Source organism: Lacerta agilis, chromosome 12 (assembly GCF_009819535.1).
Source record: "Lacerta agilis isolate rLacAgi1 chromosome 12, rLacAgi1.pri, whole genome shotgun sequence".
Taxonomy (NCBI): Eukaryota; Metazoa; Chordata; class Lepidosauria; order Squamata; family Lacertidae; genus Lacerta; species Lacerta agilis.
In genome coordinates this window covers 35,731,899-35,746,243 of record NC_046323.1, presented here as the reverse complement: position 1 = coordinate 35,746,243, position 14,345 = coordinate 35,731,899, and the positions used below count along the sequence as shown (strand labels likewise).

General features: G+C 42.6%; 1 protein-coding gene and 1 long non-coding RNA gene across 5 annotated transcripts in view; both read right to left on the bottom strand.

Moving 5' to 3' along the window:
- Positions 1–4,070, bottom strand: part of ARMC3 (armadillo repeat containing 3) — a 51,912-nt gene extending 47,842 nt beyond the window's left edge. For 3 of the 4 annotated variants that reach the window (XM_033165167.1, XM_033165169.1, XM_033165168.1), the window contains exon 1: positions 4,002–4,070. In XM_033165167.1, the coding sequence (XP_033021058.1) occupies positions 4,002–4,049 (48 nt within the window). In that variant the 5' untranslated portion in view covers positions 4,050–4,070. The remainder of the gene's footprint in view (positions 1–4,001) is intronic. The other variant, XM_033165170.1, reaches the window with a different exon arrangement.
- A 2,285-nt stretch (positions 4,071–6,355) lies between these two features.
- LOC117055569 lies at positions 6,356–12,027 on the bottom strand. The gene is made up of 2 exons (XR_004427652.1): positions 11,944–12,027; positions 6,356–6,435 (listed from the first exon to the last, which is right to left on the bottom strand). It is a non-coding gene; the product is annotated as an uncharacterized LOC117055569 (long non-coding RNA).
- Between the last annotated feature and the right edge of the window lie 2,318 nt (positions 12,028–14,345).

Genomic DNA, 14,345 nt, shown 5'->3' with positions numbered 1-14,345 from the left:
AGTCTTTTTCACAGTGCATCCTATTCATGTTTACTCAGAAATATGAGTAAACCATCCTGAGACCTCCGGGTATAGGGCGGTATATAAATTCAATAAATAATAATAAGTTCTACCGTGTTGAACAGAATTTGAGCAAGTGTGTAATGTAAACAGTTGAAGCCATCCTGGGAGATTTTGGAAGCAGTAGAATCTCCTTATCTATATCACTGTTCATTCTAGTACTTCTCAAGTTCTGATTAGTTCCAAGCCAGACTTCTGAATTGGCTGAGAACTTTATATAAACTTCATATGTCTGGGAAACAAACTCTGACTAGGATGCAATTTAGCTGGCAGCCTTCAGTTCATACAAAAGTGAGATACCAACTGTCATATAGGTTTTTCAGAGAGAGAGCAGGAAAGTCATCTCTTTGCAAAGTACAGATGCAAGAAAGCAAACTTTAGCTCCCTCACTCTCTATTCATGGATATTCCTGTTTTATTTTATTTATTTATTTGTTAAATTTCTATACCACCTTTCATCTGAGGATCACAGGGCGGTTTACAATATAAAAACACAAAAATACACAACATAGTAACAAATGTTTAAAAATGTTAGCGCCCCCCCCCCCCCCCGTTTAAAAGGTCATAGATGGTTTAATTGGCCAAAGGTATGGGAGAAGAAGAATGTTTTTGCCTGGCGCCTAAAGATATGTAACAAAAGCTCCATGCAGGCATCCCTGGGGGGAGCATCCCACAAGCAGAGAGCCACCACAGAAAAGGCCCATTCTTGCGTTGCTGCCTTTTGGACCTCTTGTGGAGGCAGCCTGTTAAAAAGTGTCTCAGGTGATGATTGAAGGGTCCATAGTGGTTCATATGGGGAGAGGTGGTCCTTGATGTACTGCAGTCCTGACGTGTTTATGGCTTTATAGGTCAAAACCAGCACTTTCAATTGGGCTGGGAAACTAATTGGTAGCCAGTGCAGCCGGGCCAGGATTGTCATTATATGCTCAAACCACCTTGTACTGATGAGCAACCTGGCCACTGAATTCTGCACCAGCTGAAGTTTCCATATACAGTGGTGCCCCGCTAGACGAATGCCTCGCTAGATGAAAAACTCGCTAGACGAATGCATTCGTCTAGCGGAAGGCTGCCCCGCAAGACGGAAAAGTCTATGGGGCTGCCTCGCAAGACGATTTTTTTTCGTCTTTTTTTTTTCATCTAGCGAAAACCGCGGTTTACATTGCCGCTTCGCTAGACGAAAAAAAACGCTAGACGGAAATATTCGCAGAACGAATTATTTTTGTCTAGCGGGGCACCACTGTAATGGGGTTGCCTATCCAGACCAAAACTTGTTGAGGTTTTTTTTGGCAAAGTTGTTGAGCTACCCTGTATTCTGGGTATAATGTGCTGCAGTTATTTAATGCAGCGGTTACCATAGATGGCAGAAGTTAGGCTGGCTGAAAGTGACAGATGACACTCCACTCCACCGAGTGCATATGTGCTTGTGGTTGTCAAGCTAATAGGAATAATGACAATTCATAAAGCAGACACACAAATATAGGACTACATGCAGATCACAACACTTATGGATAATCTCAGAAGTTTAGCAAGGATGTCTATACTAGACTCAGAGAAATACAAACTTTCACACTGGACAGTCAACACAGGTTTGTTGGAATATTTTACAGAACATACCACCAAGCCTGTAAGGACTAAACATTATTAGGCTACAAGAGTAGACTTTCACGGTTCAGCATGATATGACAGCAACAAAATAATTTATGCCCACTATTTCCAAGGAAGATCAAAAAGAGTAACTTTAAAAATACAAGATACTGATGACCACTCACATTATAAAGAGCTCATAACCCACCTACTCTCAGCAGCCAGAAGCATCATAGCCAGACACTGGAGAGACCTGTCAGGAGTAAACATGGGCCAATGGTATCAAAAAGTATGGGAAACAGCCTTACTAGAAAAACTAACCAATAAACTGAAACTGACATGGGTACAAATAGAAGACGGCTTCACCCTGATATGGTTCTCCTTTATTACATACATAGTCTGACAAGACAACAATAAGAATCCACCGACAGCATACGAATCCATCTGGCTAACCTGATCCAAAAATCCACCCCCCCACACATAAACAAATCTCAACCAAAGACAAGCAACCACACCCTAGGCCACCTCAACCTCTCTCGCCACCAAGGAAATACAACAAGCGAATAGTAAGAGAACCCATACAAGTGACACTGAACCCATACACAGAACACTGCCACAAAACCCTACACATACACTAAGTAGAAGAAGAGAAGAATTATCCCCCCACCCCACCCCACTCACCATCCCCCATCCCCCTCTTGCCCCTCTTTTCTTCCCAACCTAATACTGCATGCAATACTAATGTCTGACAACAAATGAAACTGATCTGTAGAAAACACAACTCGAAAAAAGAGACAATGCACGTATTTTTGTAAACTAAGATATCTTTAATAATAATATAAAAACATTCTTTGCTTCAACATTTTTTACTTTATGGGGGAAAGCAGAAATCCTCTTTATGAATGGTTTCATTGCAACAATTGCAACAGAGGTAAAATAATGTTGGGATAATTCTTCTAAAATATTCTTGAAAACCATCTTTTCAAACATCTTTTAATTTGCATAACAAGTTTAGAAATATAAACGGCAGTTTATAGTCCTTGTATTTTAACTACTCGTGAATTATTCTTCCAGTTTTATGAAACCTGAGAACAGTTCAATCACTTAAAAAAGAAACAGGATACCTGAACCTAGTTTCCACAAAAGGAAAAAGCCAGGTGTCCTTTGTAAGTGAATGTACTCCTCTCCTTGACAGGAAAGCAGCATACAGTAGTGGGAAACAGACTAGATCACCTAATACAGTATGCTTTTGATTTGGGTGGAAGTGAAATAATCTACTCCCATACCAGACCCCTTCCTTCTGCTGCTTCTACTGAGGTTAAAAATGGAGCAGAAAGATTTGCACAAGTTGTGAAGGAAACAGTCAGGTGGCAGAAAAGAGGTATATTGGGCTAAGCTAGCACCTCCAAATTTGTACAGCTTTCTGGAACAATTTTATACATGACATTCCATAGAGAAGAAGATGAATAATTTGTTCCCACCATATTTTAATGTTCTCAGTTTTGAGCACTGAAGACTATTCTAAAATTTCATGAGATGGTGGAAAGATGTGCTTCAGAACATTCAGGGAACAGATCAATTGCTGGAGTCATATGTTTGAAAACTGAAGCAACCATTTCAATTAAGATAGTGGGTTTTTACTTACATCTTGATCCTTAGCATAGCAGTAGATGTCAGTGGAACCTGTTTTTTCATGTAACGACATTGATTAGTTGAGCCCTTTTATACACATGTGACATCAGGCAAGTTGTAAATGTTTTATTTATTTAAATGTATATCCTAACCTTCACTATGTAGACTTAAGGTGGGCTACTTACAGCCTGAAACAACAAATAAGCCACATTGTGCACAACAACTCCAAGGCTCTAATCCTAACCCCACTTCCCCAGGAATAAGCCCCACTCAATTCTAAAGGATGAGCCTAGGGGTGCTATCTTTTAGGGGCTGAGCCCTTTTGCTCCCCCCACATTTTTTCGTAGGGGGACAGCTGCATACTGTTTTTTTCTAGACTGAGGACAAAACTCACATATAATCAGACTTGAGATCCACCTTTATTCCACAGATAGTGGTAACCCAATGTCCACAGTCAAAACCTTTCTTTCCCATTTTTCTTCTATTTCTTCCAAGAAGAAAAAGGCCTACTGTAAAATAATATTTTTTTCCAAAAATCAATGTGATTGGTCCCTCTGTTTACACACACAGTCCAACTGAAACAAAAATGTTATTATCTTTACAAGACATTTTTAGAGGCAGAAGGGGAAGTAAGTGGGAGTAAAGATTGAAGGAGGAGAGCAAACTTGAATGTTATAATTGTGAAACATTTTCATTTTTATAGTGAGGAGTGTTTTATAAACTTACCACATCCTTGGGAGGAGGCTCCACTTCCTTTTTTATTTTTTTACCCATTCTAAAAACAAACAAAAGAGCAGATGATGAACAGACAAGCAATGTTGAGTGGACACAGTTTACACAGGGTTTCAACCATAATTCAGTAGACTTCATGGAATGATTGTTACTGGAGTGAGGAATGATTCTTAGATTTACTTTATCTGCTGAATGCAAGCTGTTAGGAAAAGCCTTTTATCTCTTGGGCATCCCGATGTAATCCATGGCTCTAGCAGTTGCTAAAGCAGTAGCAGCTCAATTTCACTTGCTTCAAAAAGCTCTTATAATGCCACTCACTAGCTCTTAAGGATGCTTTCAAACTTCAGAAATAACCAGATTTTGGTTGTGATAAGTGAGACCATTTTCTGCACTTACTGGAGTTTAAAAAGTTTGGCTTTATTTTCAGAAGCGTTTTAAGGCAGGCACATGTACATTTACAGAAGTTTGCTGGCAATTTTTGCATTCACAGAACTGTATCGAAACAAAATAAAAAATAAAAAAATTCCTTCCAGTAGCACCTTAGAGACCAACTAAGTTTGTTCTTGGTATGAGCTTTCGTGTGCATGTACTGTATCTGAAGAAGTGTGCATGCACACGAAAGCTCATACCAAGAACAAACTTAGTTGGTCTCTAAGGTGCTACTGGAAGGAATTTTTTTTATTTTTTATTTTGTTTTGACTATGGCAGACCAACATGGCTACCTACCTGTAACTAGAACTGTATCATTTACACATACTAATGGTGCATTTGGCCAACACTAATCAAATCTGTTCATATGTGTTTAGTGGAAAAATAAAAAGGGGGTTGGTATTTATAGCATAGCCCAAAGCAGGTGAGGCCAGAATGCCAGCAATTATAATGTATATTTATATTAGATCTCAGCTAGAATATAAAGTACACAAAAATTCAATCAGAGGAAGAACCATGAACATGACATACAACTCTAGTTATAATTGGAATCTGTGGTTGCAATTTATGAGCTGACTTCACAATGTGTACTATTATGAAGTGTAACCACTAAAACTCAGCAGGAGGTCTGTCAATTCTCAGTACAATATACAAGTCAGCACAGCAATGGCATAAAGACAGATAGGAGCTTAGGAAACAGAGTGACTGCTATAAATAAGGCTTCAATTGAAATCATTGGTTCTGCATAGGAATAAACTTTCAGCTTTTCTCTACAACTAAGCTCAGCAGCGTGCCAAAAGTAGAAATGTATACAATGATAGCTTCCTGAAAAAAAGTTTAGATTGATAAATGTAATTGCGATTCACTTCTGCAATCTTTGTGCATGGAACATTTTACAAAGGATAGATGGGTTTCCCAACCATGTGTTACAAGGCTGTAGGAGTGTGTTTAATCTTCCTCTGTTAATTCTCCTCTATAAAAGCCATACATAAACACACACACGGTCATTTAAACACATACACACAGACTCCAAAACACAGAGCATGTATAAGGGCAGAGGAAACACTGGAAAGGAGGGCTTGTCAGTGGAACTTTGGCAGGAGAGCACAGGATGAGTTAAGACCATCCGTTTGCCAATTCTGCCTTGCAAGTGCCTTCTCCTTATCCCTACATTAATGTTAATATTTCTGTTTGAGCAGCATACGTTTGTCAGGATAGTACTGTATGTAGTTTTGCCCAAACCAACACAGCTAATCCATATATATGCCTACTATATATACAGTAGATACCGGTATATTAATTTAATACCTTCACTTTCTTTTCTCTGCAAATTAAAATATATAGGCTTCCCACAGAAAACTGATTACCATTTTTATTTGATTTTCTCTGTGATCCTATGCACTGGCTCAACCTGATAGCACCAACTTCGAGTTTGCAAACCCACTTAAATTTATCACATAAATGTAGCTGAAAAGCATAATTCTGCCTGTAAGGGGAGTGGGGCAGGGAGAGCTTTGAATAGCTTCAAGAGCAAGAAGTGTACAATTATATAAGAAGCACTTGTTTAAATGTGGAATTGATTCTATGGAGCTGTTGACCCTGTGCTCTCATTTACACCTGTGCTAATTGAAGATCTAACCTCATCATCTTGAACTTATGTGAGGTTTTGCTCTATACAAGGTGTAACTACACAAGCTCAGTGGTGGGGCTGAAGAATCAAATTTTCACCTTGGGATTTCATTTAGTGTGTTTTGAATTATATAATTTCCCTGCTTTGGTACATCTAAACTGCATTCCCCCCACCCCATCCGCACCCCCTCTCCCAGTTCAATAACAACATAAAAATGCACTAAGATTTGCAGGAAAAAATATTGCTATAAAGCAACTATTCGTTTTCAGGACTTAATTACCTTTTTTAACCCACTGCCTATAACCAGGATCCAAGTCAATTGTCTTCTTTTCCTTGCTAGTTCACTGGATTTGTTCTATCCTCTGAAACCTGAAGCAACACAGGACAAGAAATGCTTTCATTTATTGGCAACTAAAACATGGGCATGTTATAATTAAGTGGAATTATTTCTCTTAATCACACAAATGTACACAGATGTTGAAAAATTATAAACCAGGAGTACTTTCCCCCTCAGTTATGCAAATTCCCGGTTGATTAGCATCATGATTGTATTGCTGATTACTTAGTCATTGTGCAGGCTTCTGTCTTTAGCAGAAACTTCCTGCAACAAATTTGACTACTTCTTGGCCTCATCCTTTTCCCAGCTGTGTTTACATGACCAAGGCGAATCATATTTAATGTGCAGCAACAGAACCTATTCTAAACCTAAATTCTGTACTACACACATATATTCCTGACTGAATGAAGAGGAATAGGAGGATAACAGTATCCTCTTTGAGTGGTATATATAAATGGTAGTAAATGGCGTTTCTGTGTGCTCTGATTTCCATCATGGTGTTCCGTTGTACCAGAAGCAGTTTAGACATGCTGGCCATATGACCTGGAAAGCTGTCTGTGGACAACATAGGCTTTAACAATGCTTATGTCCAGCAGGGTAAATTCACATCAGAGAGTTGCAGGGCAGGAGAAGGAGACAAAACAATGCCACAGTCCATTCCTTAAACACGATTTAGGCAGGGGCAGAGGAAGGGGGTGCGACAGGGGCGGTCTGCCCCGGGTGTCACCACTGAGGGGGATGACAAAATGCCGGGCAGCACTCACTGCGGGGCGTGCAGCATGCTGGGAGTAACGTGGTGGCTTCGGCACGCACAGGCTCCGTGCTGCCCAAACGGTCTGCCCGCTGCCTCCCCCCCCCGCAGCTGTAGGGTGGCTGAGTGGGAGGAGACAGGCAGACACCCAAGGCCCCGCAGTACACCCCGCCCCTATGGGCGGTGCACCTCGCCTCTGGGCGCATCGCCCCAGGCATCTGAGCGGCTTCCTCCGCCGCTGGATTAAGGGAGTGAGAATATTTAGAATACATTGGTATGTAGTCTTATTTATTGTCTGGGTCTTCAGTTCATTAAAAGTAATCATGCATGACATGACATGAATGAGTAGCATATTAGTACAGATAATGCATTTGCTCCCACTTCGCTCCTCCCTCTGTACAACCAGGTAAGCAAACCAGAAATGAATATGACTGCGGAATCTAGGATTCTCATCAATTGTTCTTGATCAAGAAAAAATCATAAACCAATTTTAAACAGGGATTTGTTGTTGGTTTGCCAGTTCTGGTTTGTTTAAGAGTAATAAACCAGATTCCCGTGATAAAAAAACTATGCAAAACTTTCCACTTACATGTGCTCATGCAAAGGGAGGAACAAAGAGGGAGTGAAGGGGCTGCCTATACCAGCACAGTACTCATTTACATTGTGGATTATCAAGCCATAACTCAAGGAAACACACAGGGGCGTCGCAAGGGGGGGCGGGGGCGGGCCGCCCTTAGTTCCAGGGGAGGAGGGGTGACACTTTGGCCGGCCCCTCCCACCCTGCCCCGACGGGCGGACCCGAACGGGGGCATGTCGCCTTTTCCCCCTTCCAGTGGCTATTTTTCGGCGGGGGGGGGGCAGCGAGGAGGGGGTGTCACGCTGGCATGACACCCCCTCCCCGCTGGCCACCACCCCCCGCCGAAAAAAACCGCTGGGAGGGAGGGAAGGAAGCAGAGCAGGGCGCATTCAAGCCCTGCTCTGCTTCTTTTTCCCCTTTCCGCCGCTTTTTTCGGCGGGGGGGTCGGACCCGCGAGGGGGTGTGTCAAACTTGTCACCCCCCTCGCTGGTCACCACCCCCTGCCGAAAAAAACCGCTGGGAGGGGGGGAAAGGAAGCAGAACAGGGCGCATTCAAGCCCTGCTCTGCTTGTTTTTCCCCTTTCCGCCGCTTTTTTTCGGCAGGGGGGGTCGGACCTGCGAGGGGGGGTGTCAAACTTGTCACCCCCTCCCCGCTGGTCACCACTCCCCGCCAAAAAAAACCGCTGGGGGGGGGAAGGAAGCAGAACAGGGCGCATTCAAGCCCTGCTCTGCTTGTTTTCCCCCTTTCCGCCGCTTTTTTCGGCGGGGGGGGGTCGGATCCACGAGGGGGGTGTCAAACTTGTCACCCCCTCCCCGCTGGTCACCACCCCCCGCCAGAAAAAAGCCTTGGAAAGGGGGGAATCCCCCCTTTCTGCATCCACGTGCGTCGTGACGTCATGATGACGTCACGACGCACTCGTGCCCCTCCCCCAGGGGGGTGCCTCTGCGCTGCCGCTGCCCCCAGCAGCGCAGAGGCTAGCTACGCCACTGGAAACACACGAAGTCACTAGAAGATCCTGTCCCTAGCTGAAAACTCCAAAACCGAGCCTTGTAAAATATTTACAAAAGCACACATTTTCACTGTGTGATGCAGTACTAAATATAGTCGTACTCATTCATGAAATAAAATTAATGGAGACAGATGACAATGTTTGGCTCCATTAATTTAACTTTGTTTGGGATAAAATTTGTAAGGGTTTGTAAGGCAGAATCCAGATTTCTAGTGGATGTGACACTAGTAAACCACAGGGATAACACAAGCTGTGACAAACAATCTGAATGGAAAAATGATGTGTGAGATTTCCGATGTCTTGCTGAGAAGCACAGCAAAATCCTTCTTCCCGAGAGGGAAAGACTTTAAGAAAAAGCGCTTTAATATAAACCTAAAATAAATGGAACATGGCAGCTATTCAATTACTTGCTTTAAATTAACAGCAGGGCAATTTTATGAAAAAGATGAGGAGGGCTGTCTCAAAAGCAAATCATATTAAAGGGTCACATAAACTAAAGACCTTCTTAAAGAAGTGTCACTGTAATTATATTAAGCCCTGCTTTCCATCTCTAAACCCAAAAATATGTGGATGTTCCAGTTGTGTTATTTACGGTAATTCCTGTTTGCTGCAGAAACAAGCAGAATGATACCTATTTCAGGTCCCATTGAAAAGCAGGGTAATGCAACCACTCACATGTACCACTTAGTTGGTTTAAACTCTAATAGATATTTGCTTGATAAAAAAAAACCCTCACCCCCAGTGTTAGGAAACATTGAATTATATTTTGATGTTGTTAAATCAATAAATACATCCAACTAGGAAGTGGCTGTTTTCACTCCTACTCCTTTCATCAAAGTGCAAGTCCATTGCTTCAAATCTCTAACAAGCAAGCTTCCCTCCTGGTTGCTACATTTATCATCAGAACTCTTAAGACCCCTTCCTTAGCACCAGTTAAGTGTATCTCCTGAAGAGTTAAAGGGGTATCAAAGTTGTCCAAGACACAAGAGGAGTAAATTAATCAAAAGATATCAACCATGGAAGAATACTTGGACTTGTTATTAAGGCCCATCTAACTTCTGTCAGTAACATTAACAGGGACAGAACTCAGTCAGAGCATAGGGCAGCCACACCCCAGCTAAAATATTTTCTGTGATGGGAGTGCCTTGCAGATTACTATCAGAATGCCAGGGTGTATAAGGAACAATGAATGATAACTTTTCGGTCTGACTGGCAACTGCCTTGTCAATCCTAATTGATTAGGCATTAGCAACCACCTAATTAAGGGAGGGGGTGGCACTGTGGTCTAAACCACAGAGCCTAGGGCTTGCCGATCATGAAGGTCGGTGGTTCGAATCCCTGCGAGGGGGTAAGCTCCCGTTGTTCGGTCCCAGCTCCTGCCCACCTAGCATTTTGAAAGCACGTCAAGTGGAAATAGATAAATAGGTACTGCTGTGGAGGGAAGGTAAATGGCATTTCCATGCACTGTTCTGGTTCACCAGAAGTGGCTTAGTCATGCTGACCACATGACCCAGAAGCTGTCTGCGGACAAACGCCAGCTCCCTCGGCCTATAGAGCGAGGTGAGCGCGCAACCCCAGAGTTGTCCGCGACTGGACCTAACGGTCAGGGGTACCTTTACCTTTACCTTTAATTAAGATTATGAAAAGATTTCATCCCCTATTACAACTGCCCCTCCTTTTCCTTCCTCTGTTCATGTCCACTGTTGTATTTAGTTTTTAAGCTCTTTAGGACTGAGATCTGGCTTCTTGTTACAGAGCAAAACATCAATGACACAATACAAGTACACACATGTATATATTTGATACCATTTGGACAGATGCAAGGAAAAGGAAGTTCCTGCTAACCAGGAAGGTTCTGGTAACCAAAGCAGTGGTGATCTTTGTTTGCTCAGGCCTATGGCACAGCATATATTTTATATGTAAAAGATCCCATTTCAAGCCCTTCTTGTCTTGGGTTAAAATGATATCAGACTGCAGGATGGCAAAATACTTTTCTGTGCCTTGGAAATTCTCTACTAATCAGAGTAGGCAGTGTTGAGTTAGATGAAGCAATGGTCAATTTCAGCATAAAGCAGTTCTCATTGTTTAGTCTCTTCCTTCCTGCACCCCTTCAAGTTCAGTGCTTGACAACAGGTAGCTTAAAACAACTGTTCAAATAATTAATTAACATTCATGAATAAAATCTGAGCGCTACTCCAACAGATGTGGCATCCCTACCCAAGCAAGCAGTCAGTCACTCCTGTGTCAGTCCACATTACTAATGCCTGCACTGCATCACTCTTCAATAATTCTTTGTGGGAAGCCATGGCTGTTTAAAATGGTACCATAGTGCTTTAAATGTGTCCAAACTCCAAAAGGGGGGGGACCTCCCTGCTCATCTCTGTCCTGCCAGCACAAGCAGGGTTGCTGCTTCTATGTTCAGTTGCACTCATACTTCTGTGAAACCATGGCTGGGATTGGACTAAGCAGTTATTTGAAATATATTAAATAAAATCATAGAATTGTGGAGTTGGAATGGACCTCAATGGTCATCTAGTCCACCCCCCTGCAATGCAAGAATATGCAGGTGGCCTGTATGGGGATCGAACCTGCAACTTGTCATTAATAGCACCATGCTCTAACCAACTGAGCTAACTGAAAATTTGTTGTTGTTCAGTCGTTCAGTCATGTCCGACTCTTCATGACCCCATGGTCTAGAGCATGTCAGGCACGCCTGTCTTTCACCTGTCTTTCTTATTTTTTCTTGACTTCATGCTTTTAAATTGCCCTATGATTTGTATGGCTGTGTGTGTGTGTTCCGCTTGGGTATTATTTTCATGTGGAGCAGTATATAAATTCTGAAACAAACATAAAACATTTGAATACTTGCTAAATGGAATCCTTTCTTTAAAAAAGCAATTTCTTTCTTTCTTCCTCCCTCCCCCCTCCCCCTCCCCCTCGCTCACACGGGGGAAACGCCTTTTTTGGAAGCGATTGCACGTTGTTGTGACACGTGTGTGCGTGAATCTCCAAACGCAGTGAATACCCCCCCATCCCGTTTAAAATCAATTTGTCTTATTCATATGCCTTTTTTGTGCAAAATTAATAAAATAGTTGCCAGTAAAACCCAAATGATTCCAAAACTGTTACCCAGGAACAAACACGCGTCCTTTTCCTTGCCTTAGACGGTTTCCCAGCCCAGCCTTGGCCCGGAAAGCCTCACCAGTTCGGCGAGATCTGTACACTACTGTTTACACGGGTAGCTGCGTTCCCAAGAACTCACAACGCCTGTCACCTCGCTCTTTTCAATAACGTGTCCGGCTTCTCCCGTTGCTAGGTTACACCGCCAGGCGAGAGACTTCAGGGCGCATGCGTAACAGGAGCTTCCCGGGCCCGTAAAGCACAGAGTATAGGCGGGAGAAAAGCAGAGGCTGCAGTCGCTAGTCATAGACTTGCTCAATTGGCCTAGCACACCACTTACAGATTCCGGGTTCGCTTTGAACGCCATATTTAGCTCCGCAGGGGCGGAACTAAAAGCTTCTCATAGAAAGCAATGTGAGGGGCAGGAATTTAACGTACCTGTGATTGAGCAGTAGCGCCTTCCCTCCACCATCCCAACAAAACGTGGCAGCAATGACAGTTCTAGTACCCTTTCCAACTCGGGTCTTATGTATGGATTTTTTTTAACTTTAAAACATTTAAAAGCACAACCATCTGCATACAAATTTTCAGATTAAGATTGCTTTTACGTGCGTGAATGAATGTATATGCATGGCTTTTAATTGTTACCCGTTCTGGTATTGCTTTTTGCTTTTGTTTTCCACCGAAGAGCGAGATAGAAGTGTTTCAAATACGTAAACTGATCCCTGGATTTTCTGCTGGGACGTGTGACTTTAGTAGGCTGATCGTTTTTATTTATTTATACCCCTCCTTTTTCCCTGAGAGGGACTTATATTTACAGCAACCCGTAAATGTGTGTGTATGGGAGACTTTTGGTTGGAAATCTAAACCAATCTCATCCTCAGCCGTCTCAGAATAATTGAATCGTAATTTTAAGGACCTTATCTCTATGTAGTCACTGTGCTGCTGCTGATGACGACGACGACGACGACGACGCATGCTCAGTTACTAGCAGGAATCGGGAGTTTTCAAAGCTTCTCAGAAGGAGGAGCCTCTGCTCCCCCGTCCGCCTTATTTTCTTGGAAACCCTTTTCGTTATCTCTCGCCTACGCCGCTTTACAGAGGTGGTGTACAAGAGACATATGATCCAGTGTTAGTTCCTAAAACACCCACATCCCCTCTGTTACAAAATAACGCAGTTCCCATTCGGAAATACAGTAATTCACACACCAACACATTGCATTTTAATTTGTATATATGCGTGTGTGCATTTTAACCACACCTTCCATAATGTGCTCTCTCCTACACTTAGTCACACAGCTGTGAGCTCAAGATTAAACTGTCCAATTACAAATACCATCATGGACAGCAATAATGTGGATGCACTGAGGAATGTCACAGAACAAACTTGAGCAGAATAAATCCACCGCTAAAGCAGAATATACACCAAACCATAATCTTTATCCATATTCTATTTCCTCATATCTGGGATTAAAACATAAGGTTTCAAGGTCCAAAGGCAACACATAATCTTCCATACAGACATGGGACTCAGCATCTTTTGAGAATTTGACCACTGGGACTTCACTCCTTTTGCTACTCTTCAGGAACAGACTGGCTCACCTTTGAAAGTGGGAGTGAGAAGAACCACCATCATTCTCTGTAAAATAAAACCAGTGCATTTTTCTTTTTAAAAAAATGTTTAGGGATGCTCTCATTTTGACCCAAGAAAATCACCATTTTATAGTTCAAATTGGGGAAAATAAATACAGTAAATGGACAAAAGTACAAAGATTCAAAAAATGTTTAGGGGTATGCGTACCCCTGCATCCCCCCAGAAAAAAGCACTGAATAAAACCTTAATAATATTGTCCCCTGCCCTTTGTGGAGCTGATGAGAGTTTGCCTTCACCACTCCATAAACACAACAGAAAGGTCAGAACACGATTAAAAACATTTGTATTCTGCCCTTCCTCCAACTTGCTCAGACATTATATGTGGCAATTATCCCAATTTATTTATGACAATTTTGCAACATAAGAACATGCCATTGGTCCATCTAAAGGTTGAGAACCTGTGGCCCTGCGTACATTTGCTGAACTACAGTGCCCATCATCCCTAACCATTGGCCATATTGGCTGGGGCTGATGGAAGTTGGAGTCCAACAATACCTGGATAGCCATAGTTCCTCATCCCTTGTCTACAATGACTGGCAGCAGTTCTGCAGGATTTCAAATGGGACATTTCCAGTCCTACCTGGAGATGCCAGATTGAACCTGGGACAGTCTGCATGCAAAGCAGATAGCTATTACCAAGTGACAGCTGTTCTCCTCTTAGCTGTGGCCCTTCTCCTTGTTCAAGGTAGGTTAGGATGTGTGTGCTACTGGCCCAAGATCACCCAATAAGCCTCTTAGCCCAAAACCAGATCTCCTTTGTTCAAGTCCAACAGAGGCGGCTTTAGGGGAGCACAACTGATTCAGTTGCACTGGGTGCAGAGCCTCAGGGG